This window comes from Panthera onca, chromosome B3, assembly GCF_046562875.1.
Source record: "Panthera onca isolate mPanOnc1 chromosome B3, mPanOnc1 haplotype 2, whole genome shotgun sequence".
Taxonomy (NCBI): Eukaryota; Metazoa; Chordata; class Mammalia; order Carnivora; family Felidae; genus Panthera; species Panthera onca.
Window position 1 is genome coordinate 69,453,637 of NC_138344.1, and position 27,627 is coordinate 69,481,263.

The window sequence follows — 27,627 nt, forward strand, 5'->3', positions numbered from 1 at the left end:
AGGGGCAGAGGGAGAGACAGAAACAGAATGCAAAGCAGGCTCCAGGCTGTGAACTGTCAGCGCAGAGCCCTACTCAGGGCTCGAACTCATGAACTGTGAGATCATGACCTGAGCCAAAATCAGACGCTTAACCGACTGAGCCACCCAGATGCCCCTCTCCCTGGATTTTTTTTGGTTTGTTTTTCCCTTATTCCATTTGTTCTCCTTCCTCTTTTGGAGTTTCCACATTCTATTTTTTTCAGTAATTACTTTTGAAATTTTACCACATGTTACTTAAACTGTTAAGTGAGTTTAATCAATAATCTGTCATCCTCACAAACAACACACTTGAACACTTCAGTTTCAACTGTCCTCTGATTCACATAATATTACTGTTCTGTCCAATATTTCTAGTAGTTAATTTTACTACACAGTAAGACACTAAAAATATTTCAGAGACAAACAGTGACTTGGGTCAAGGTCAAGGTCACTGTTCTTCTGGGATCATTTCCCTTTTACTTGAGGTCCCTTCTTTACAATTCCTTTAGAGTTTCTCAAACTCAGCACCATGAAATTTCAAGGCCACATAAGTATTTGTTGTAGTACATCATACAGTTACATCATAGGACGTTTAAGAGCATCCCTAGCTGCTAGTCACTAGAGGCCAGTAGCATCTCCCGCAGTGACAATCATGAAAGTCTTCAAACATTTCCAAATGTCCCCTCGGGGACAAAATTGTCCTCAGCTGTAAACCACTAGCTTGGAGCAAGTCTTGCGGTGAGAAACGTTCTTGGCTTTTATTTAGCAACAGTTGCCTGTATTTTGTCCTAATTATTACTGAGTATCTTGCCAAGCACAATTCTAGGATAATAAAAGCTTTGCAAACACTTTAAGACATCATTTGCTATATGTTTCGCTATGGAGAATTCTGTCATTCTGCTGTTCCGGGGAGGATCTGTACCTCTGGTGGATCTCAAGATCTTTTCTTAGGTGTTCTACAGCATCATTAAAGATATGTCTAGGTGTAATTTTCCTTTTGTTCTGTTCACAAACCCCTTTTACCTGTTTATAACCCGTTAATTTTATTTTTTGTATCAATAACTATTTTTTTTTTTTCCTACAAGTTCCATTTGTTCTCCTCTCTAAACAGTCTTTCATTTCTGGGTAATATGCTCATCTAACTGCACCTTTTACTGATGAAAACATTTGATAGTTTTGTATCCCAGACTCAGAACCACTTTATCCCTCTTAAGGGTTATGTGACTAGGAATCCCAGATCCAACATCCTACTTTCCTGCTGGTTCAAGAGTCTCACAATACTGTTGCTATAAAAATCTGGCTTCAGAACAATCCTGCCCCATCCTGCTGCCTACTGGTCCAAGCCACATCCTAAAAGCTCTGGCTCCCCTTGCTGCAGCCATGGCACCTCTTTCAGGGCCTCTGTATTCTCAAGTTTCAGGTGCAACCACATTAACTTTTAGACACTCTGGTCGTGGATGTTTCTGGTCCAACTTCCATTTGCTTGTTTATTTCGAGATGGAAGAAATATCCCTGGAAACATTGCCTACATTTACAAGACCAATGATGCCTCCAAGATTATATCTTATTAGGGTCTACCTGTGGTGGTGGTAGGAGTGGGAGGGTCCCGTAGAGATCCTGGTCAATCATGAAAGATCAAGGCCTTCCAGGCAAGGAACAAAGTTCTCATCAGGAGTGGTTAACTGAAAGGCATGGATCAATTCTCAATCTCAGTTTCTTGGTGGGAAATCATGCGGTTTCAAAAGTACAGCCTTCAGAAGTCTGGGTCATTACTGTAACCTCAGGAAATCCCAAATGGAATGGAAATTCTAGAGTTTCTGAATAACAAGTAAGTTTTACTCTGCAGGAACTAAGAACCAAATGCATGTCCTAGGGCTGTTTTATGATTATCCAGAATCCTAAGAGGATTCCTTTGAAGGATACCTACTGACACTATCAATTAAACAGCCCAACAGATCACTATGTTTTGTTTTTCCCCATTTTACTATCCAGATAATGCTAACATTACTGGGAACTTACTGGTGTTTCACTGCACAAGTCAAACAGAAACTGATAAGTGCCATTGATTCTACTACAAATTTCAGATTTCCATTTTTTATGGCATACTTTTTTTGGTAAACATAAAATGGTATATCAAATGTCTTGCTCTTTATAAAAACTTTATTCTTGTGGTGCAATTACCTCCATATTGCTGCTTTTATAATTTGTCACTATACTACAATTGGGGGCTAAGATAAATAAATCTCACATTCCTCCCTTAGTCTCCTGATCTCGTCAAATGATGTTTGCTGGTCTGAGCTAGGCAGAACAAGAGCAGTAAACGTACTTAATTTCCTCTGGCACAGGCTTGGGTCTGAACTATGCACTGTGTGAACATGAAAGGTTGTCTCAAATGTTACAAATTATGTTTCTGATTTTATAGTTTGCTTCAATCAGTAGCCAAATAAAAGGCATGCAGTATGATTGACTGCTGTATCTCCTAAGTCAAGCGTCTACTCTCTTTTTCTTCACTATTTACTTGTTGAAGAAACCATGTCCTGTGTTCAGTAGGGTATCTGATTTTGATGATGACATCCATACGATGTTGTTTAAATGTTGTTCTATTTTTGTAGTTCCTATAAATTGCTAATTAGGTCTAGAGGCTTAACCACATCCAGTATTTTTAAGGAAGAGGTAGGAAAACTCCTTCACAGTGGTATTTTGATCTTCTGTCAGGAGGTTTTCTTTCTGAGATACTAGCAACTGTTGGTGATTAATGCCTAGATCCTTTAATTTATGAGGGCTTACAAAATGGTGATATTCTTCCTTAACTTACTAGCTGAAATACTTTTATAAAGAGATATTCCCTCTAATATACTGTTTGGTTACCCATTAATATAGTTAAAAGCAAGGCAAATACTTCATTCTTTCCCTTTATTAACCAACTTGGTTCACCAGAATACTCCAATGGTGACTAATTAGCTTTTTAAAGTCTCAATATGAACTCATGAATTTAAATATTGGATATATTTCAAATGAAATTCTTTTTCTGCGTCAGTTAAGATGATTAATCCTTTAATCTCTTTTTGTTAATACATTGAATTATATAAATTGATCTTTGGGGTGCCTGGGTGGCTCAGTCCGTTGGGTGTCTGACTTCGGCTCAGGTCATGATCTCACGGTCTGTGAGTTCGAGCCCCGTGTTGGGCTCTGTGCTGACAGCTCAGAGCCTGGAGCCTGTTTCGGATTCTGTGTCTCCCTCTCTCTCTGACCTTCCCCCATTCATGCTCTGTCTCTCTCTGTCTCAAAAAATGAATAAACGTTAAAAAAAAAATTTTTTTTTTTTAAATTGATCTTTAATGGTAAACCAACAATGTATTTCTAGCAGAAACCCAGTCTGGTCAGGAGTAACTTAGAAAAATATATTGCTTGATTTAGATGGCAAATATTTCATTTAGGACATCTGTATCTGTATTCATAAGTAAAACTGGTCCATACTTGTCTCACACTGGCATTGTTAAGTTTTGGTATCAAAGTTATGCAATCCTCAAACTGAGTTGGGGAGTATTTACTTGTTTTTCTATTCCTTGGGAGAAACTGTAGAAGAGGAATTACTGTTCCTTGGGTGTTTGGTAAAAATTGCTGTAAAAATGCCAGGGCCCACTGCTCATCTGCTTACTTGTTTACTAAAATGTTTTAAATTAAAAATTACACACACATATACACAGCAAAATTCATTACAGCTTAATTATTTCTCACAACAGCAGTTTTACTCTTCCATCCATCTCCTCAGCCTAACCCTAAGTTTTGTAAGAGATCTGATGAGTCAGTGCCAACAATAGATACATTAAAATAACTGCCCCCTACTGACAGGAAGAAACTTAAAAGGTCTGAAAGATACTATTATAAATTCCACTCAGCAGGCAAAGCAATTGAAGTAGTTTTTAACGTACTAGGCCTAATTATCCTAAGCAAGATTATTTTTTTTAAGTTTTTAAGTAATTTCTACATATATGGTGGAGCTCAAACTGACAACCCTGAGATCAAGAGTTACATGCTCCACTGAGCCCTCCAGGTGCCCCTAACCAAGATTTTTATAGAGAGCTGGCAAGATTTTAATTCAAACTACCAATGCCCTCTCTGAGGAACTATAAGATGGTTAGAAAATATAACCCCAAAAAATCACCTTTCCGTCTTCTGCAAACTTCTTTAAAAATTTTTTTTTAATATTTATTTATTTTTGAGAGAGAGAGAGAGACACACACAGAGTGTGAGTAGGGGAGGGTCAGAGAGAGAGGGAGACACAGAATCTGAAGCAGGCTCCAGGCTCTGGGCTGTCAGCACAGAGCCCGACGCAGGGCTCGAACCCACACACCGTGAGATCGTACCCAAGCCGAAGTCAGCTGCTTAACCGACTGAGCCACTCAGGCACCCCAACTTCTTCTTTTTTTAAAATAAACCAGGCTTTGAGGGATTTTGAGGCTGTAGCTTAAACAAAGATACTCAAAGGGGCACCTGGCTGGCTCAATCAGTAGAGCATGTGACTCCTGATCTCAGAGCCATAAGTTCAAGCCTCACATTAGGTGTAGAGCTTACAAAAAGGAAAGGAAAGGAAAAAAAGAAAACAAAGAAGCTAACTCAGGATGGGGCACACAAGATGTAGTTATTAAGAGCATGAGAAGGAAGAACATAATCTTATCTAATGAACCTCGGAGGGAGAACCCAGGGTAGCAGGATGAACTCACCTGAGAATCTAGCGAAAAGACTCTGGACACATTCCCAGGTTTGTTTAAAAGTGAATGCAAATGTAGGTTGCCAAACGAGAGTAATGTCTGTAGTAGTCTCTTAGCAGATATTAGGGTTTTCAGCTAATAATACTAAGAGAAGTCTTTTTCACAATCATATACTATTTCTTTTTGCCCACAATTTGTTTACTATCTTTTACTTAAAGTGCTTCATTGGAAACAAAATCCAGCTTACACTGGAATGATACCAACTCCCCTGACTGCCCACTTCATTAGCTAAGTCCTTCCCTACCTCTATTACATACATGTTCCTGGCCAGAAGATAAACTACCCTCAAACTCCTCTACCTGTCGGCACGTATCAGAGACAGAATTCTTTTAATAGTTTAGGGGGAAAATTTACTTTTCATGGTCTGCCTAAATATTTCAATGAAATCTTAACCATTCCTGATCCAAATATGAAATTTTTGTACAGAGAAGAATAATTTTGAACAGTCTAAATAAACTATCCAATATAAAAGTCTAAAAAAAAGAGAAGAGTGACAACCCCAATATCACAAGGCTAGGACCCTTGTGATCAGATTTCTAGCTATATGTTTATGTCAAACCATTTACCTAAAAAATATTTATGGAGCGCTTAGGGTGTCAGTTACTCTTCCTGCACATAAACTCTCTCAAACAAATGAGAATTATCACCAGAAACTTAGGTTCTTAACAGAGAAAGATCAGAAAAGGAGTATCCCAGTTTCTTCAATACTCTGAACCTGTAATGAGCAAACAAGTCAAGTACTTTCCTTACTGTCAACTTTTTGATAGCTTATATTTTACATAGCTGCTCTGCACTATTCAAAGAGCTAAAAGTTCAGCAATGTAAAAATCAAAATAAGCCTCAAATCAAACCTCATGCACTGTTAGTGGGAATGTAAATTGGAGCAACCACTGAGTAAAACAGTACAGAGGTTCCTCAATATATTAAAAATAGCATTACCATATGATCAAACAATTCTATTACTGGGTATTTACCCAAGGAAAATGAATTTGAAAAGATATACTCACCCGTGTTTACTGCAACATTATTTATAAAAATTTTTTAATGTTTTTATTTATTTTTGAGACAGAGAGAGACAGAGCATGAGCAGGGGAGGGGCAGAGAGAGAGGGAGACACAGAATCTGAAGTAGGCTCCAGGCTTGGAGCTGTCAGCACAGAGCCCGACGTGGGGCTCGAACTAACGAACTGTGAGATCATGACCTGAGCTGAAGTCAGACGCTTAACTGACTGAGACACCCAGGTGCCCCTATTGCAACATTATTTATAACAGCCAAACTACAGAAGCAACCCAAGTTTCTAATGATAAGTGAATGGATGAGGATGTGCTATACATATATAATGGAATAGTCAGCCATAAAAAAGAATGAGATCTTGCCATGTGCAACAACATGGGTGGACCTACAGGACGTTAGGCTAAGGCTAAGTAAAATCAGGCAAAGAAAAACAAATACCACATGATTTCACTTACAAGTTGTATATAAAAAGAAAACAAACAAACAAAAGACCTTTAAAAACAAAGAACAAATGTTGACACAGAGGAGGTGGGTGGGGGGATGGGTGAGATAAAGGGGATTAATAGCATAAAGTATAGAGAAGCAGAATCACTATGTTGTACAGCTGAAACTAATGTAACATTGCATATCAACTATATGCAAATTTAAAAAAGATTTAAAATTCTTTTGACATTTAAAAAGATTTATTTATTTTGAGAAAGAATGCAAATGAGAGGCAGGAGCCGGGGCAGAGAGAAAAGGGGACAGAGAATCCAAAATGGATTCTGTGCTAAAAGCAGACAGCCCGACAGAAAGCTTGAACTCACGAACCGTGAGATCATGGCCTGACCTGAAGTTGGACACTTAACTGACTGAGCCACCCAGGTGCCTCTAAATTCAATAGGAAAAAAAAAAAAAGAGGCTGATACAAACTTCCAGTTATAAAACAAGTAAGTCATGGATATCAGTAGTATAGCATAGGAAATATAGTCAATAATACTGTAATAACGTTGTATGGTGACAGATGGTGACTACACTTATGGTGGCAAGTACTGAGCAATGTATAGCATCGTCCAGTCAATACGGTATATGCCTGAAATTAATGTAACACTGTATGTTAATTATACTTCAAAACAAAACAAAAAACAAACAAAAATTCTAACAACAAAAAGTAAGCCTCAAATCAAGACACACACATATACAAAATGGCTGTCAGTGTATTTAAAAAGCACTTAACCTCATTCATAATTCAAGAAGTACAAATAAAAACTAGACATGCCATCTTCATCTAGAGAAAAAAAATTTTTTTAAGATTGGTTATCTACTTTTTATGATAGGGAGCCCAAGTATGCTTCCACACTCCTAATTGGTAGAAGTCTAAGTTGATGTATCCTTTTGAAGACAGGTATTCCTTTTGATCAAAGAATTCTACTGTTAGGAATTTTTCTTTCAAATATACTGGCAATGAGATTACAAGAGTATATGTACAAGATGTTCACTGTAACATAATTTTTAACAGTAAAACACCTGGGAATAAATGGTCCAGAATAGGGAACTGGCTGTGTAAAATTAAAGTACAGGAATACAATGGAATACTATTCTAAAACAGAGGAATAAGGCAAATCTTTATGTACTGAAATGTCACAAGGTAAAATGTTAAGTCAAAGAAAGGAAGTCATAGTCTGTAGAGTATAACTCCATGGAGAAAAAAGGAAAAAAGATAGTCATAGATGGTAAGAAAATGTGTAATTTCTAGAGAATTTCCAAGAATAAGTACCTCAGGGGATAGAGGTAAGGTATGAGGAGAAGAGATAATTTAGAGGACTCTACTTTCTGTACATATACTCTTTATTGTCTGAATCCTCACCAGAGTATGATTCCTTTCTTTATTTTAATTTTTTATCAGTCTTGTGATGCTGTGAAATACCTATTAAATTACAAGCTTACTGAAATTTAAATATGTGATAACTAGAAGAAATAAATTTATTTCCAAAACTTATTTAATAGATAAAGAACTGGAGCATCAACTTCTACAGCTTAAGGTCATGCTATTTATGAAGTACTTTCAGCAATTAAAATGAGGGTGATTAAAGACCAAGAAAAATAATAAAAAGGGCAAAGTAGCTGCAAAGCCCAAGCTTATAGAATATTATAGTTATCTTCTTGACAAAATTATCTTGGAAAAAAGATCTAATTTTTACAGATTAAAAAAAAATTTTTGTTTTTAATGTTTGTTTATTTTTGAGAGAAAGAGACAGAGTGTGAGTGGAGGAGGGTAGAGAGAGAGGGAGACACAGAATCCGAAGCAGGCTCCAGGCTCTGATCTGTCAGCACAAAGCCTGATGTGGGGCTTGAACTCACAAACTGTGAGATCATGACCTGAGACGAAGTCAGATGCTTAACTGACTGAGCCACCCAGGTGCCCCTACAGATTTTTTTTTTTTTAACACAGAACCATGTAAATTACTTTTATATGTGACTACATTGAGGCTCAACAATCAATTGTACAAGTAGTTTCCTAAAACTTATCAAGTTAGGACCAGAAATACCAGGAAAAAATGTTGAGAAGTGAAAAGCAGAAGAGGGGATAGAAAATAGAATTAGAAGTGGGAGTAATGTCTGTTAGTATAAGCAGGAAAAGGGTGACTGTAGAGAAAGTCAATCCCAAAGTAATACTATACCTAACAGCTGGCTGTGTTCCCCTGTGATGGAGTTCTGACTCGGGTCTGAAAAACAAACAATTGAAAAGAAAAGAAAAAAATGAATGACCAAAACAAATAATTTCTTAAAAATCAGCAACAAAAGTCAACCAAGGAAATAAGCAAAAAAAAACCCCAAAAACCAAAAACCAAAAGTTTTTTAGTGATCAAAATACATTAATGAATGGATAATAAAAACAGAATAAACTATTTTAAAAAATAATCACACAGCTTCTTTGAAAAGTTAACTAACAGAATTACCATGAGACCCAGCAATTCCACTCTTAGGCATATACTCAAAAGAACTTAAAACAGGGACTCAAACGGATATTTATATGACAACGTGTATAGGAGCATTGTTTACATTAGTCAAAGTGGAAACAACCCAGTGTCCTTCAACAGATAAATGGATAAACAAAAATGTGGTATATCATACAATGGGATATTATTCAGCCATAAAGAGGAAACGAAATTCGGATACGTGCTACAACATGGACAAACCTTGAAAATATGCTAAGGGAAATGAGCTAAAAGCAGAAGGACAAATATTGTATAATTCCATTTAAAAAGAAATAACCAGAAAAAAGTAAACTAACAAAACAATCACACAAATTTGACCAAGCAAAAATAGTTCCGTAAAGTAGAAGGATGATTCGGGGCTTACGACATGGGCTACATTTTCTCTTTAATGACAAAGGAACATAATGGCCATAGTAGCTCAAAGTCAAGACATAAGTAAAGCACTCATTACTAGATATGTCCTGATTCGACTTCATGATAAAATAACTAAACAAGCTTTTAGAAATATGTTTCTTCAGTAATCTATAATAGAACTAGTGGCAATAAGCCAAGTTCCTAATGCAAGAGATATTGACAATCACCATTTAACAACTAACCACTTGCTTATTTTAAAGGCTTGAAAAGCATTAAGGGCTAAATATGGAAGACTTTGAGCTCCAGCTTCCTCAAAGATTAAGTGTCTTGAGATATGAGGATTATATCTGGCTTCCCTGTGTCTGGGAAACAGAAATAATTTTAGGTGAAGGGTGTCTGTGAATTATGGGGGGAAAGTTAGTACTTTCTCCAAGTATGATGTCAGCAACAAACTACATAAAAGTACCTGTGATTTTTGTTAACAATAAATATCTGATATTTTCATATCACATTATAATTGTTGCATGTATCTCATAATATGATTTAGGTGCAATACTACTTTGAAATTATGGTAGTTATTAAATGGCTTCTAGATCTTTTTCGATGCATTGATAAAAAAGCACTTATATTAGATCATGAATTTAATATTTTTATAATTGTATTTGAATATAATAGGGTTCTTTAAAAAAAATCTATTCTTGAGAAAGGGAGAGAATGTATGTGTGAATGGGGGAAGGGCAGGGAGAGAGGGGGGTAGAAAGAATCCCAAGCAGGCTCCGCACTGTCAGTGCAGAGCCCGATGCGGGGCTCAAACTTCTGAACTGTGATATCACGACCTGAGACGAAATCAAGAGGCAGATGCTCAACCAACTGAACCACCCAGGGGTCCCTAACAGGGTTCTTTTTAATGCTATACCTATATATTTATATGTGTGTATAATCCTTTACACATTAAAAAAGGTTACTCTGAAAAGGAATGTGTAGACTTCAGACTGCCAAAAAGGTCCCAGATACAAAAAAGATTTAGAATTACTGTTTTAAACAAAATTCAAATAAATTTTCAATGGTGCTCATAAATGTTTTTTACATATAATTAAATATAACACTTTAAGCATCCCAGACAGAAAGAATCACTCAGAATCCTTAACAAATTCTGGTCTGATGAACAGCACATACTCTGATCGAGGAGGAAAGAAACCTGATTGATACAACTGAAGTTTCAAATGCTATATGAACATTTTAAAATATATTTTTAGATTTTCTTCCTTAATTTGGTTTTGAAAAAGAGATATTCTCAGATATTTTCCCCAACATACCATCAAGTGGGTTGCCAAGTTTTTAAATTTAAACTCATCTTATTTCCCATATACATAAACAATATGGGTTTGCACATAAGACAAAGCAGGAATAACAGTTCTATAGTACATTAGTGTATTAGATTGATCCTGTTTCTCCCTCTCTCATACATGCACACATAACACACACACATATAACTGATAAATTAGGCCCTGTCAATACAGAGAAGCAGGTGTATAGGTAGCAAAGAAAGAAGAACAGAGAAAGAATCACAGAATTTTAGAACCAGAAGAACTATGGTCATCATCTAGATCTATTCTAGTGATTCCAAAGGAAAAGTTGGAGAGGAGCTAACAGCATCATTTATTTTTCTCCTTAAAACCATACCAACAACCCTTCTCAAGATTCTGATTCCCAGGGGTGCCTGGGTTGGCTCAGTCAGTTAAGCCTCTGACTTCAACTCAGGTGATGATCTCATGGTTTATGGGTTCAAGCCCTGCAGGGGGCTCTGTGCTGACAGCTCAGAGCCTGGGGCCCGCCTTGGATCCTCTGTCTCCCTCTCTCTCTCTGCCCGTCCCCTGCTTTCTCTTTCTCTCTCTCTCTCTCTCTCTCCCTCCCTCCCTCTCTCTCTCTCCCCCCTAAAAACACACATTAAAAAATAAATAAAAAAACAAAATCACCAAAAACTATTTATTTATTTAGTTATTTTTTTCAGTGTTTATTTATTTTCCACAGAGAAAAAGACAGTGTGAGCTGGGGAGGGTCAGAGAGGGAGATACAGAATCCAAGGCATGCTCCAGGTTCTCAGCTGTCAGCACACAGCCTGATGTGGGGCTCGAACTCACAAACTGTGAGATCATGACCTGAGCTGAAGTTGGACGCCCAACCGACTGAGCCACCCAGGCGCCCCAAAAGAGTATTTAAAAAAAAAAAAAGATTCTGATTCCCAGATGCTGTCATTAATGGGAATGCCTTTTTGTATGCCAGGATGGAGCAAAGGTGAGAACCTCTTAATACTTATAGTCGAGAAGATGAGTGGTTGGTTAGTAAGTGGCCAAAGACATGGCACACTATTGCCAAAAGAGAAAGGTCACAGAGACAGTCTTGATCTTTTGGGAACTTATGTTCATGCTTCTTGATACTCTGTAATTCTAACTTTTTTTGTCCGAAAATGAAGCATAATAGCCTAAAACAAGTAATTTGAAATTGCCAGGGAATCTATGAATAGAAGAACAACTCAGATAACTCAGGCAGAATAGGTATGATTTTAGATGGGGGAAACAAATGATTTTCTTCTTAAACATTACCTCCTTCTACACTATCTACTTCCTTGCCTTCTGAGCTGTGCACACATGCCGTATGTACGCTTTCTAGTGAAGCCAGGACTCTTCCTTTGAACACCCTCTTGTATTTGAGATGAATAGAAATGAGTGTTTTGTTTAGTTCTTTATTCAACTTAGATTTTTGTTTTTAATTTTTTATAATTGAAGGAATGCAGGGCAACCTTTACTTGATACTTACTTGGTAATTTGAAGACTAACCTCCAAGAACCTGCAAATACTTCACTGATACATGTAAAACTTGAAACAAGGGCAAATCTACGAGTAAACAGGTTCATGAACCTACTAGAATGAAACTAGCCATGCATGTAAAAATCAGAACTAGTAAATGGGTTTAAGTTGAGGGGTGTTTCTGAGTGTGTAATCCAAATTGTGTAATCAATCTGGTAACACTGCTCTGAGATATGTCTAGGCATCTTTCTATTGTCTTATGTCTGAACTCTCCCATTTGATATTTTTCCTGCCTACGTCTGGTGAGGGCACACCTAAGTTTGCCGAAGACTGGGAGTTGTCCTATACGTTACTCAAAATGACATTTATTTTAAAACTGAATTACTTCCTGCAATAGAAACAACTTGCCAATAATGTAACTATTTTTACATTTGATGGCCTTCATAAACTAAGCTATTCATAGGTTATAACTCAAAAGGTTATACACCACATTATACTCAAAAGCCTATGATACTCTACCAGTTAAAATGGCAGTTGAAATAGAAACATGTACCTTTTCACAAGTAAATGCAATCAGAAAAATGACCTCAAAGTATTTCCTTGTAACAGTAATGATATAGTAGTTTTACAAATGGGCACTTGCTCAATATATTTTATCCTGGGTAAATGGTAAAGAGTGGAGATTTTATTTAGGTTCTTACCATATGCCTTAAAGAATAGAGAGAAAAATGATTGTGGGTGGTACTCACTTGCAAAACTGCCTCTGTAAATAGTTTTTCTGAAGAGCCTAATTATCTCCCTTGGTTTGCCCATAGCAATAGCCTTTAATCACTTCATCTACCATTCTTGGTAGAGAATTTGAAGCAAATAAAAGCTAGCTTGTATCTTGCATCTAAAACTCAGTGTAGGCTTTAGTCTTTACTAAAGATAGAATTAGTAATTTCATTAAAAAACACAATCAATAACGGGAACTGTTAGGCCTAATTATTTTAGAAAAAGAAGTGGGCATGACCAAGTGAATACACATGAGGACAATTAGCTTATTATGTTACTGTCTATATTATCTAGACACACTTCAAAAACCTATTTCAGGATACAAAATATCTGAAAGCACCAGTCTTAACACATTCTTTAATTTTCTGGACTCCAACTTTCAAAAAACCAAAGTTTCTTAGCACCAAGAAAAACTATTTTGACTCAGGATTAGGCAAAGCTGATTAAAAACAGAACACTTACTCTAACATTTCACACTTAGATTCTGCCTGTCTATATGGTTACTTATTGTGGTGGGGAACCCAAGAATGAAAACAAGTTGAAATAAGGTAAAATCTGAAGAAGCATATCCTCCTTATATACATTTTGAACTTACTGCAATGAGACCAGAGTGACATAGAAAAATTTACATGTGATTAACTGGGCTTAAATAAATAGATGGGTGAAAAACATAAAACAATCTTGGTGAAATAATTTAGCTGTAAGGTGGAAATGTAAAGTAATGCATACAAAAGTTAATAAATCATTAGTTCTTTATGTTTCTAGTCTATCCAACAGTCAAAAGATCCTTACCTGAATTTTTATTATAATAAGAACATAATTTTAAGAAGATATTTAGAATATAGTTCTGCCAAAATAGATAATTTCTGCTAGGACTTACAGTTTTGTCCAAACTATCAGTCATGCAAGTGAACTGTGTCGACAGCTAGCCATGGAGAGAATAAGCTATGGTAGCAGGGAACCAAGGACTGTACTTCTTGTACTGTGTATATTTCTTAGTATATTAATACAGATTTGGTGACAAAATGATTGGGGGCAGGGATGGTAAATAACTTGGCAAATATATCTAACAGTCAAGTAGCTTCCTATAATGTTTAATTTCTCAGACGCTTCAATACGCTAATGACTGCCTACCTAATCTCCAAAAGAAGAATATTTGGCATTCTTAAATACATCAGAAAACCAAAACTCATTTTTCATCAAACATCTTATGTAATTAGTTTTCTATTGTATACACTTTGGGAAACATTCAACTCACTCATATCAATATACTAAGGTTAAAAGATAACTCCCTGAATTATCATTCTCATGTATTCATTCATTTACTTAGCAATAGTTCTGTTAAAGCAGTATCCTCCAAATTTGCCCAGTCCAAAGAATCATCTGGAGTTATTTGCTAAATTGGGTCACATAAGTAACCCTAATAACTTGATCTTATGGGAAAAACCTGAGATTCTGCATTTTTATGAAGTGCCCAGATGACCATTACGAATCTTCATTCACTGATTTTAAGTATATGACTAATTAAGTCCTAGGCATGGTTCTATGTGCTGAAGATTAAGCAGTAAATAAGAAAGACAAATTTTCTGTTCTCATGCAGACATGAGAAGATAAAGAACAAAAGAAAATTAATAATCAAGATTATTTTCTTTATAACATTTATCAAAAGCCAAAAAGTAAATAGAGGACCACCTGGGTGGCTCAGTTGGTTGAGCATCCAACTCTTGATTTTGGCTCAGATCATGATCCCAGGGCTATGGAATCGAGCCCTGTGTTGGGCTCTGTGCTGAGCATGGAGCCTCCTTAAGATTCATTCATTCACTCTCTCTCTTTCTTCCCTGCTTGTGTATTCTCTCTCTAAAATAAAAATAAATAAATAAAACAAAAGTGAATAGAGAGGCTATTTTGGATCGGCTGGACAGTAATGGCCTGAGGCCTCACTTTCTGAGGAGTTAACCTTTACGATGAGATCTACATGTAAAGGAGACAGCCATGTGAGGATCTTGAAGAAGACTGACCAGGGCAGAGAAGCAGCCATGCAAACGCCCAAGATGGGAATAAGCTTGGCATGTTTGCAAAACATTAATGTAGCTAAAGCACAATGAGTAAGAAAGTGGTTTAAAAAAAAAAAAAAAAAGTCTTCAAACTAGGTAGCAGATACATGCCAGAGTATCGCAGACCGTGGTAAAGAGTGTAAATTTTACTCTAAAGTGAGGTGAAACAATGGGAAGGTTTTATTTATTTTTTTTTTAGTAAGACAGGGTTTTTTGTTTTTTTTTTTTTAACGTTTTATTTATTTTTGAGACAGAGAGAGACAGAGCATGAGCAGGGGAGGGTCAGAGAGAGAGGGAGACACAGAATCTGAAACAGGCTCCAGGCTCTGAGCCGTCAGCACAGAGCCCGATGCGGGGCTCGAACTCATGGACTGCGAGATCATGACCTGAGCCGAAGTCGGATGCTTAACCGACTGAGCCACCCAGGCGCCCCATTGGGAAGGTTTTAAATAGCAGCAAGACAAGTCTGGTTAAATTAAAAGATGCAGGCTGCTGCTTGAAGAATGGATTGTGGAAGGAACAAGAGCAAAAATGGGGGAAGTAACTGGGAGTCTACTGAAGAAATCTTAGGAAGACGTGGTAATGGCTGTACTCAAGATGGTGAAATCCATGGTGAGAGAGTGATGTTATCTTCCAGAAGAACTCTTAAGTTAGTCTTTAGAGACAATGTCCATGTTACTCTAAATCTACAGTTCATCTTTTACTCAATAAAATTTTTTGAGCACCTTCTACATATGAAACATTATTCTAATTACTAGAAATGCAGTAGCAAAATCCCTGCCATCAAGAGTTTACATGATCAAAGAGCAACATATATGTCAAGAGTGAGGAGTTATAAAACAAACCAAAAAAGCAGAGTAAGAGAATGCAAAAGATCAGCAGGGGGGATGGTTTGTGTACTAGTTTAGATACTGAGTCTAAAAAGGTATTTCATGGGGCACCTGGGTGGCTCAGTCGGTTAAGTGTCCGACTTTGGCTCAGATCATGATCTCATGGCTCATGAGTTTGAGCCCTGTGTGGGGCTCTGTGCTGACAGTGCAGGGTCTGCTTGGGATTCTCTCTCTCTGCCCCACCCACTTGCTCTCTCTCTCAAAATAAATACACTTAAAAAAAAAACTTAAGAAAATTAAAAATGTATTTCAGGGGGCGCCTGGGTGGCTCAGTTGGTTGAGGATCCATCTCCTGATTTTGACTCAGGTCATGGTCTCACAGTTCATGAGGCTGAGCCCTCTGGTGGTGGACTCTGCACTGACAGTGTCAAGTTGGCTTGGGATTCTCTCCCCACCCCCCGCCCTTACTCGTGCTGGCTCATGTGCACACTTTCTCTCAAATAAACATTAAAAAAAAAAAATAAAAAATTCACATTTGGCCAGCAACTTGAAGTGAGGCATCTAGGCATACACGTATCTGTAGGAAGAACACTCCAGGCAGAGGAAATAGTGCAAAAACCCTGAAGCAGGTGATGTTAGCATGTTCAATGAACAGCAAGGTGGCAGGGTAAAAGTGATAGGACACGGGATAAGAGATGGACGTGTGTGGTGGAGAAGGAGGCATACATCACATGGGGCCTTGTAGGACACATTAAGGACTTTGGGTTTTACTTCGCGTGAGCTAGGAAACCATTGGGAGGTTTTGATTTATGCTTTAACACAATCACTCTAGCTGTTGTCTGGAGAACAGATTGCAGGAGGCAAGTGAGGAAGAGGAAATAGAAGGCTTTTGCAATGGTCCAAGAAAGATAATGGTAGCCTGGATCAGGTCAGAATTATCAGAGCTGCTGAGAAGTGGTCAGAGGCTGGGTATGTTTTAAAGGAAGGGTTCACAAGGTTAACATACTGATGGACTGGAGATGGTCGGGACTGGGGGCAGAGGGGAGAAAGGAGTCGAAGATTTTTCTAAGAGCAAGGAGACGAAAAGAGATGCCGTTTCCTGAGTTGTGGGAGACTGGGAGAAGAGCGATCTTGAGTGGAGTGGGTCAGAGGAGGCATACTGTGACAGCTGTGCAGCTATTCAGGAGCAAATAACAAGGCACAGTGAAAAGAGAACATAGGATCTGGAAGCAGATAAAGCTCAGGTGCAATCCTAGCTCTGTATACGCTATTCATGTAATTGCCAAAATGATTTAGTATTCCTTAGCTGTAATTTACTATCTATGCAACAGGAATACTACGCTACATAAAATTACCGTGAGGACTACAGAGTGTAGACGCTCATTAAATGGTAACTATTAAGAAAAGTGAGATGATGGGACTCCTGGGTGGCTCAGTTGGTTGAGTGTCCGACTCGTGATTTTGGCTCAGGTCATGATCCCAGGGTTGTGGGATCGAACCCTGCATTGAACTCTATGCTGGGCATGGATCCTGCTTGAGATTCTGTCTCTCTCTCCCTCTGTTCCTCTCCCACACTTGCACTCTCTCTCTAAAGTAAAAAAAATAATAATAATCAAAAAAAGGAAATTGAGATGAGCCATGGAATGACCCTTAAGAGAAATAACTGTGATTAAATTAGAATTTAGGTAGCTGGGGATATTTCTTAGAACTTTAAACATTTTGCAGTACAGCAGTACTTAGAAAAATGCAAAAGTTAATACAGGTGAATCCTTGGACTGATCTACACACTGACTTAAAAATTGTGATACTAATAGTTTGAGTCACTTGTCTTATTTCAAAACTTAATACATTTATAGTTTGGACTAAATATGCATTAACATAGGATTTGGAATTTTTTGATAAAATAATTACAATGGTAATTGTCCAGGAGCGTCTGTGTTACATTCCCAGTACAAGTTTACTAATATGACTCCTATTCGAATAAATAATGTAACTCAGTAAGTTTTAAACACACCTAAAACTGTGTTTGGATACTGTGAGGAATAAAAGAATGAGTGTACGGTATTTCCTGACATGAAGCAGCTCACAACTCACAATCTAGTTGAAGGGTCAAGTTCAAAATAAGAAACTAAAGAAAGAATGGTAGTAGTACTTCACATTTAGTAACATCTAACAGCTTTTAAAATGTCTTCCCATATTTCATTGGATTCCCATGATGATTCTGTGAAACAAACAAAGAAGCAAAAGCTAAGTTGTGCTCAACAGTTTGGCCAAGGTATATACTGAGTGTACATTTCAAAGACTGGCTTGAACCTGGATTCTGATTTTTCTATTACATGATACTGGCCATAAAATGTAGGTACAAGAATGAGTATTAATAATATAGTCAACCCTTCATTATCCAGAAAAATATATTAGGAATAAAATAAGGTAAAAGAAATCATAACAAGGTATTTATGCAATAATTACAAATCAGAAAAATAGGTATCTAATGTGTGGCACAGTGATCATTAAAAAACATAACTTATCCCAGTAAGATGAAACTCTCTCCTTGATCTCTTTTTTTGACAGGCTGAGAGCCTCTGCTTGGCAACAGTATCTAGCAAGATTACTGCCATTTATATTATACCTATTTTTAGTTTATTCTCTATTTATAGAGTGGCAAGCACTCTGGTATTTCATTTAATGATAAAGTTCCTTTTGTAAAGGAAACTAGAAAATCAGTCACTCAATTTAAGAAAAAACATTAAATAAATGCAAAGATGATACATAAAATTGGAAACATTATAAAGGCAATCTCTAAATGACGCCATTTAAGGGAACATTTTCTACTCTCATCACACCAAATCACAGCAACCCTCTGAGGAAAAATTATTCCCATGTTCCACAAGAAACTAGCTCAGAGAAAGCTGGAATGATTTGCCCAAGGAGGTAAAGCCAATAACCTGTGGTATAGCCTTTAGTGCTGTTAAGGTTCCAAAGAAGTAGAGGAGCAACATAGATCGAGGAAGTATCAGCTTTAAGTAGATCTTTTAAAACCTTTAAAGATCATGGAGAACTCTGGGCGCCTGGGTGGCTCAGTTGGTTAAGCATCCGACTCTCGATCGCGGCTCAGGTCATGATCTTGTGGTTTTGTGGGTTCGAGCCCCACATCAGGCTCTGCACTACTAGTGCAGATTCTCTCTCTGCACCTCCCCCAACTTATGCTGTCTCTGTCTCTCTCAAAATAAATAAATAAACTTTAAAAAACAATCATGGAGAACTCAAAATCACAGGAGGAGAATAAATATGGCACATGTCTGGGATGGTCTGCTTTGGGTTGGGTCATATTAGCAAGTCTTGGGAGTCTAAAGCAGATGGAAAACAACTGAAATTCTCTACATAGAAGTCTCAAAATGAAAGCAGTGTTTTAGACAAGGAAATAAATGCAATATGCAAAATGAAATGGATGCCAAATTATTAGAGACAGGCAGGCGTAATTGTTATCAGACCACTGTAATATATCCATGTGCTAACAACCATCTCTAACATGGTCTCTAGGATAGCATAAGGAGGGGTGCCTGGGTGGCTCAGTGGGCAAAGCATCTGACTTCAGCTCAGGTCATCATCTCACAGTTCATGGGTTCAAGCTCTGCATTGGGCCCTGTGCTGACAGCTAAGAGCCTGGAGCCTGCTTCAGATTCTGTGTCTCCCTCTCTCTGCGCCTCCTCCACTTGTGTGCACACGCTCTCTTTCTCTCTCAAAAGTAAATAAACATTAAAATTTTTTTTTAAAAAAGGATAGCAATAATGAATAGCTGTTATTATTAATTCAACCAATACTCTGAAATTTGCCTACCATATATTAGGTACTGTGCTAGGCACTACAGATACCAAAAGAGTGATGACCCTTTCTTGTCAAGAAGTTTGGAGAGGAGTTGTGCAAACAATTATGAAACAATAAAAATAATTGTTCAAGTGTAGGTACAAATACTGTGGGAATCAAAAAGGAAAGAAAACAAAATAAAGCAGTCAGGGATGGTGTCAAGGAAATACGTGAGCTAAATCTTGAAGAATGGATAGTTTATCAAAAAGCAAAAGGGTGAGAAAAATGGAGCAGAGACATTCTAGACAGAGGGATTAGCAGGTAGGACACAGATAATGGAGAAGTTCTAGAAATATAATAGGAACTATTACACCTAATAATATATCTTTATATAATATTAAGTGTATAATAAAACACATAATGATACAGAATATATTAGTCTATAATATCATACATACAAATATAGTGTACCGAATATATAACATCCATGTAAATTGACAGGAAAGAAGAATGCTGTTGTCATTGACCACCCCCTCCCCCCCAAAAAAAACAAATGGGTAAGAAGAACTGGTCAGCATATGTGTTACCAACTTTTGATTCTTCCCCTTCCCTCATTAGCCAAAAATCCAGTCAATTGTGGCTTCTATACCAATCTCTTCCACTGCACTGCCATCATTTAAATTCTCATCCTTTCCAGTCCAGACCACTGAAATAGCTTATTTCGATGATCAATTATTCCCCCTGCCACCAATTCTCCCATCTTCAAACAATCCTGCATTTTCCTTCATATTAATAATCCTAAAATTCTGCCTTTATCAGGTTGCTTCATTGCTTTAAAACCAAAACACTTTCAAAGTTCTCCTAATGACTGTGCCAGGTGTCCCCAACCATTCTGTTAAGAAATGATCATTCTAACTTATTTATATTGAGACATAATGTGAGCGGTACTGGTTCAAGTCCCTCCAAGAAAAGGAAAGGGGCGCCTTTGGAGGTTCTGCCTCTATTCCTACTGTGAATTCTCAGCCCAGGCATGAGGGTGGTGATGGCAGAAGCTACTGGTTTAAATACCAATACATAGACACTGGTTTACTTGTTTGGATTCCTTGGCTTACAGGATGAGCTCCAAAAACCTCACCCTAGCTTTCAGGTCTGTTTATAATCTAACACTGTCTTACTTCTCTCTAACTTTATCATTTGCTGTTCTTAGTCATGAACCCTCTGCTCCACACTCTGGAATGCTTTGTGAGCCCTGATTCTAGAAATACACATCTCTGATTAAACCAATTTCCATTGAAAATTTCCTTTTCTTTCTTTTCTACTTACCTGACTTCTACATCCTTCAAAGGGCCAACTCAAGAGCTTCTTGGCATAGGCCTACCCTGAGGTTTAATTTTCTATCAGGTTTAACTCTCTTCTGAACTGTTGGGCATATACTGTCTCGTATGATCTTTTCATTAACCAACTATTAATTCAAAGAATATTTACTAAGCGCTTGTAAGTGTCAAGACTGTATGACAGGCACCGGGGATACACAAACAACAGAACATAGTAGCTACCCTTAAGGATTTATAGCACATATGGTAAAACAATTATATAACGGCGATTAAAACATTATATAATAGAGGCACAAAGAGATATGAGAGTGTATACAATACATTACATTCTCTGAAGAATGTAATGGAGAAGCCATTAAGGAAGGAGTGAAGTTTGAACTCAGTCTTAAGGAGGCTGTTAAGTTGGAATGTTCTAGGGGCGTCTGGGTGGCTCAGTCAGTTAAAAGTGTCCAAGTTCAGCTCAGGTCATGATCTTGCGGTCTGTGAATTTGAACCCCGCATCTCCCAAATATTTCTTTCTTGAGAAAGAACTTGAGAGAAAGGAGGCTAACTAGGATTACTTAGAAGAATTTCTGAATAGTGTTAACAGTACGGTTGAAGTTGGAAATGGTAATGTTTGGTGGCACCAATTTTTTTTTCTTTTTTTCTTTTTTTTAACATTTATTTGAGAGACAGAGAGACAGAGCATGAGCAGGGGAGGGGCAGAGAGAGAGGAGACACAGAATCTGAAGCAGGCTCCAGGCTCTGAGCTGTCAGCACAGAGCCTGATGCGGGGCTCGAACCCAAAAACTGTGAGATCATGACCTGAGCCAAAGTCGGATGCTTAACTGACTGAGCCACCAGTCGCCCCTATGGTGGCACCAATTTTCATAGCTGTGAGATAACCATCCCCGTGTCCCCACCCCAGCAACACAGCTGCCAAGACTGAGAGTAAAAACTCAATGAAAAAAAATGTTTTTAAGGAAAAGAGAATGAGAGGAGGCCCAGTGAGTCAATCCAGGGTTGAGGGTTGAGGGTTGAGCACTGGGAGGGGTGGGGGATGGGCAGGGGCAGGGTCCTATCTACCCCATTTTAAGTGCTTTGAGGGCAAGAACTTTGTTTTGATGTTGCTGTGACGATTAGAGCTTTTTGTAACATAGAGCTTGGTACATGCTATAAAATACTCAATGTATGTTAATTGATGATGAGCTGATTTCAAAGAAAAATATCTAGAGATAGAAATTCAGGACTAGTTTCAGTAAAAGTCAATGATGGAAATAAAAATTTTAAAGTCATCATAAAAACACAGAGTTGAAGATAAAGGATATGTTTTCCTAAAAGTCAATGTAAAGAGAGAGGAACTGAGATCAGGTCCTGGAAATAACAGTGAACACGACAAAGTGCAACCAAAGAAGGAAACAGAAAAAAAAAAAAATCGTTGAAAGAACTATGGCTGCAATGCTGTAATGCAGTCTTCCCCAACCAATCTAGACACTAGGGAAAGAAAGGGAAGGAAGATGGGAAGTAGTAAAAATGCAGAGTCAATGGGAGCAGAGAACACCATACCCAAGCCCTGAGAAAATGTATGATAATTATTTAGCAATCCTCCCTCTGACCCATCAGACTTGGTTTAAAGAGAGGTGGCAAGACCACAGCAGCCTGCAGGCAAGTAGCTGAGGCTGGAGGAGACCAAGAACCAGGCCCAGTCAAGTCTCATCCTGACTTGAGGCCACGCAAGCCCAACTCTTGGAGCAGGGGCCTGCTGTGGTGCAGGGACAGGGACAATCGGATGCTGGCAGCGGAGAAACTGATGGCACTGGGGGGCAATGGGCTCTAAGAGGCAGAAGATGTGGCAGGAGACACTAGGTTAGACAGGCAGATCTGCCGCCAGTGCTGGATGCTCATCAGCAACATCCTTCAAATTCTGATGTGTATGCTAAGCATAAGCATTAGATTAATAGAGACCCTTGAGGAAATATATTTATAGGAGTAAACCCACCAAAAGTTAAAGAACTCATCTATGAAGAAGAGAGTTGTGATTTTAACACCCAGTAAAATTTGGGAGACAGCAAGCATAATAGCAGAAAGCAGATTTAGTAAAAGCCCACAGTATCATAGAAAGATGATTTCCCGAGCCAAATCCACAAAGAAGAGGGCAGAACTTACACAGTTAATAAAACAGAAAAATCTCACCAAGAAATAATTCTTACTTAGGATTTGGGGATTGTTGCGAACATTCAAGACTCTTGATACCTTATATCCTTCTTTGGCATTGTGGGTGACCCAAATTATTTCACCCTAGAAAAACATATTTCATGTTTCCTTCATTTTAATAGATGGTATTCGAAGACCAAGCCTATCCATATAGACTACCTCTTTAACAAGGAGGGTAGGAAATTGACACAAACACTCAAATTCTAAGGAGCTAAAGAGCTAAGAACTAAGGAGCTAAAAATTCGTGTTATGTGGACTAAGAGGATACAGTAAACGTTTCTGATATTTTAAGACCCTGTACTGATTTCATGTCACAAAGGTTAACTGCTTAATGCAAGCTAAATTTAACATTTTCTAAATTTTCAAACATAAAGAGAAGTTAAAATGGAAACTGCTGTAAATGTTGTATATTTAAATTTTAAGAAACATTGTTTTTATAGTATGTATGTGAATAAACACATGCACACAAACATGTTTTGATTAATAAATGTGTCATGATCTTCCATAATTAAAAAGTACATAAATGTAATCTTATAGTATATAACCTTTTGAGACTGGTTTCTTTCATTCAGCACAAGGCCTTGGAGATTCCTGCAAGTTTCGCACATATTGGTACTTCGTCCTTTAATTTAAAAAGTTTTATTGAGGAGGGGGGGCTGGGTGACTCAGTCGGTTAAGTGTCGACTTCAGCTCAGGTCATGATCTCACGGTTTGTGGGTTGAGCCCTGCATCCGGCTCTGTGCTGACAGCGAGGAGCCTGGAGCCTGCTTCAGATTCTGTGTACCCCTTGCTCTCTGCTCCTCCCGCTCATGCTCTTGCTTCCTCTCTCAAAAATAAACATTTAAAAACATTAAAAAAAAAAAAAAAGTATTGAGATATGATTTACATGCCATGAAATTCACGCATTAAGTGTTCAATTCAATGTTAATATGTTCACACTGTTGTGCAAGTATCATCACAATCTAATTGCATATTTTGGTCCCCATACCCATGAGTAATCTCCACTTCATTCCCCCACATTATTCAGTCCACAGCTACCACTTTGGTAGCTACTACTTTCTGTTTCCTAAATTTGCCTATTCTGGACATCTCATATAAATGGAATATGTAAAATGTGGTCTTTTGTGACTGGCTTCTTTCACTTTGCGTAACGTTTTCAAGGTTCACCCATACTATGGGATGTATCAGTACTTAACCTGATTTTTATTGCCAAATAATATTCCATTTTGTGGATATACCACATTTTATTTATCTATTAATTAGTGAACATTTGGGTTATTTCTCTCTTTTTGGCTATTGTGAATAATGCTGCTATGAACGTTCCCATACAAGTTTCTGGGTAGATACATACTCTCATTTCTTTGGGGGTACATATTTAGGAGTAGAATCACTGGGCCATATGGTAACTATTTCTTTTTGTGGAACTGGCAATCTGTTTTCCAAAGTGGTTATACCATTTTATGTTCCCACCATAAGTATATGAACGCTTCAATTTTTTCACATCTTTGTCAACACTTGTTATTGTCCACCTTCTTATTAGAGCCATCCTTGTGGATGTGCAGTGGTATCTCATTGTGGTTTTGATGTGCATTTCCCGATGACTAATGATGTTGAACAGCTTTACATGTGCCTACTGGTATTTGTTCCTCTCCTCATCTCCCTTTGGAAAGCTTTTGCCCCTTTACCCCACCCCCCACACACAATTTTGAGGTTTTGCTTTGACTCATTTAGTACTTCTACATTGTAATTATTGTTCCCTGAAGCATGTCCCTTTTGGTTAGCATTTACACAACACATTCCCAGGAGAGTCTGTCATTCTACTATTTCTATTCCTTTCACCCTGTGATCTCTGTTCTGGCTCATTTATTTGGTTAAAAACCTTTCCTAAATATTCTCAGAGAAGTTAAAGTGGTAACATATTCTCTAAATTTTCTCATACTATGTAACTCATTTCCCCCTTATAGTGGGGATATCTTCACTGGAAATAGGGGTTGGGGATTAAGTCTTTTTTTCTTGGTGATCTGTGGACAATCTTCCACTGTCTCCTAATTTCCAGTTCTGTGGATTAGAATTATGATGCCAGTCTGACAATTCATAGGTATACCATCCTTTTTATCTGGAAGCCTCTAAGATGAATCCGTAGATACCAAAAAATTTATCAGGATAACCCTAAGTATGTTTTTTATCACTCGTCTTCCCTGGAACTACTTTCTGCATGTTGAAGTCTTTAACTCAGGAAGTTTTCTTCTATTTGTTTAATTAGTGCTTCTCCATTCGTTCCTTTTTCTCAAACTAATATAAACCACATTAGGTGCTCTGAATCTACCCTCCAAATTTCTTATCTTTTTTTTCAATCTTTTGTATTTTTGTGCTATGAAATATCTCTTCTATTTGATCTTCCAGGCCAATAAATGATCATATTCACTTACTCCTTTATTCAGTGATTATGCACTGTGTGCTTACTGTGCGCAAGACAGTGTTCTAGGCATTGGGTGTTGACAACAGATTAGCAATGTATGCAAGAGAAAAAGTTCCTGCGCTTACAATGCTTACATTTTAGTGAAGATAGTTAGATAAAAAAGTATCTGTGCATGGATTGAGAGCCAGATGATGATAATAAGTATTTAGCTGCGAAATCACATATTTTGCTCTGTGAAGTCTTTTTTTGTATTTCACTTGAACTTCCTTAAATACTATTATTTTCATATTCAAGTTACCGTCTCCCCCAGCATTTCTCTTTAGCTAGTCTACCACATTGTTTATTCTAAGTGATTTTTCTCTTTCTGGTTGCCTGGCTTCCCTACATGGGTTCTTTTCCTTTATGATCTCAGAAGAGCTTAGGTTTCGTTGTTGGAGGACCACAAGTAAGTGGTAGCAGTCTCAAGAGAATGGACAGACAAAGCAGGCTCTATGCCTGTAGGGGACAGTCCAGAGGGCAAGATGACAGCCTTGCGGAGGCCCAGGAGGAAGCCTCCCAGCTCTCCGGTATCCTTACATCTCCCAGTCTCGGAGACAGAGAGATATCAGTCCCCTGGTTCTGTCCCTTTCTTCTCGCCTCCAGGAGTCCATGGATCTCTACCAAACCAAGCTCTTTCCTGGAGCTGCCATTGTTATCCTCACCCCAAGGCTCTTGACCAGCCCTTGAGGAACAAGTCCTTTGCCACCCCTCCCTGATAGAGCTCCCACAAAGCCCAGGCCTCACTTGCACCTAACTGTTCATTGGATCCAGGGGCCATTTGGCTCAAATAAGGCAGACACAGGCTGGAATCAGGAACAGAGGGATAGCGAGATTTCACCTTCCCAGAACCCACTCTGAAAAGGAAGGTCTGTTTACAGACTAATACTAAAAACGTTCAAATCCTGACAAATAGGTCAAAATTTTTAAAAAGACTCTGTTAAGTCCAAACATCTGTGGGTTCTATCATTTTCAACTACTGCCCTAACGTTAAGCTCTGAGAAATAAGGAAGATCTTAATGTTACTTGGACTTGAAGGATATTGACTAGGTGGATGAATTGTAAAAGTAACTGTTACGTAAAAGTCAAAAGAGAGTACATACTGTATGATTCCATTCATAGAAAATTCTAGGAAATGCAAACTAATGTACAATGACAGAAAGCAGATCAGTGGTTGCCTGGGGACCAGGCACAGAATTAGGTAAGTGGCTTACAAAAGGATACAAGGAAATTTTTGGAGGCAACAGAAATGTTTATTATCTTGGTTATGATAACTGTTTCAGAGGTATATACAGATGTCAAAAGTCACCAAAATGTACACTTTAAATATGTGCAGTGTATTTTACATCAATTATACCTCAATAAACTTTTACAAGAGGGGTGCCTGGGTGCCTCAAATGGTTAAGCATCTGACTCTTGATTTCAGCTCAGGTGACCATCTCAGGTTGTGAGATCAAGCCCTGCGTTGGGTTCTGTGCTGAGCATGGAACCTGCCTGGGATTCTATTTTCTCTCTCCCTCTAAATGAATAAATATTAAAAAAAAAAAACAAAAAAAAAAACTTTAGAAGAAATATTGGCTGGGAAAAATATTTGCAATTTATATCACAAAGAGATGACATTCCTAAATATAAAGAACATCTAAAAGTAAAGTAAAACACCAACAGGGAAGAGGTATGAACAGAAAGTCACTGAGCTTTTGTAGGTTTGAAATTTTCCATAATAAAATAAAAATATATAATTTTCAAAATATATTAAACACTATCCCTAGCCCTCATATAATTCATAATACAGCTGAAGATACAATTATAAAGCCGTTGCAAGTTTGGGCCACACTGCAAAGTATATGTGCTGATCAATGTGGATTGATGCAATAATCAAAGTTGGGATAGAAAATCAGGCAATTCATCTTGGAGGAAATGAGTATGAGCCTGGTCTTGAGATGATGTGGGTTTGCAAAATTTTTGTGGTAGACAGGGAGCAGAAGGCAGAGGAGAAGAGTTCAGATGAAAAACATATGAACAAAGGCAGTAAGATGGGAAAAGAGAAAGACAGCTTTGTAAAAGGACTCTTATTATAGGTTCACCATTCTTTTTTTAAGTTTATTTTTATTTATTTTTTGAGAAAGAGCAAGCCAGGGAGAGGAGAGAGAGAGGGAGACAGAATTTTAAGCAGGCTCTGTGCTGTAGTGCAGAGCCTGAAGTGGAGCTCTAACTCACAAACTGTGAGATCATGAGCTGAG

At 37.8% G+C, this 27,627-nt stretch overlaps 2 protein-coding genes across 6 annotated transcripts in view; both read right to left on the bottom strand.

Moving 5' to 3' along the window:
• The window catches only part of LPCAT4 (lysophosphatidylcholine acyltransferase 4), a 153,218-nt gene that overhangs the window by 72,786 nt on the left and 52,805 nt on the right, over positions 1 to 27,627 (bottom strand). The window lies entirely within an intron of this gene.
• SLC12A6 (solute carrier family 12 member 6) overlaps positions 1 to 27,627 on the bottom strand; it is an 88,683-nt gene that overhangs the window by 33,002 nt on the left and 28,054 nt on the right. For 3 of the 4 annotated variants that reach the window (XR_013556233.2, XM_060619026.3, XM_060619028.3), the window contains one exon: positions 8,465 to 8,509. The exons of the other annotated variant lie outside the window; for it this stretch is intronic. Coding sequence is in view for 2 of the 3 variants with exons in the window: in XM_060619026.3 (XP_060475009.1) it covers positions 8,465 to 8,509 (45 nt within the window). In the remaining variant the exon portion in view is untranslated. The remainder of the gene's footprint in view (positions 1 to 8,464; positions 8,510 to 27,627) is intronic. 4 annotated transcript variants of the gene reach the window in all.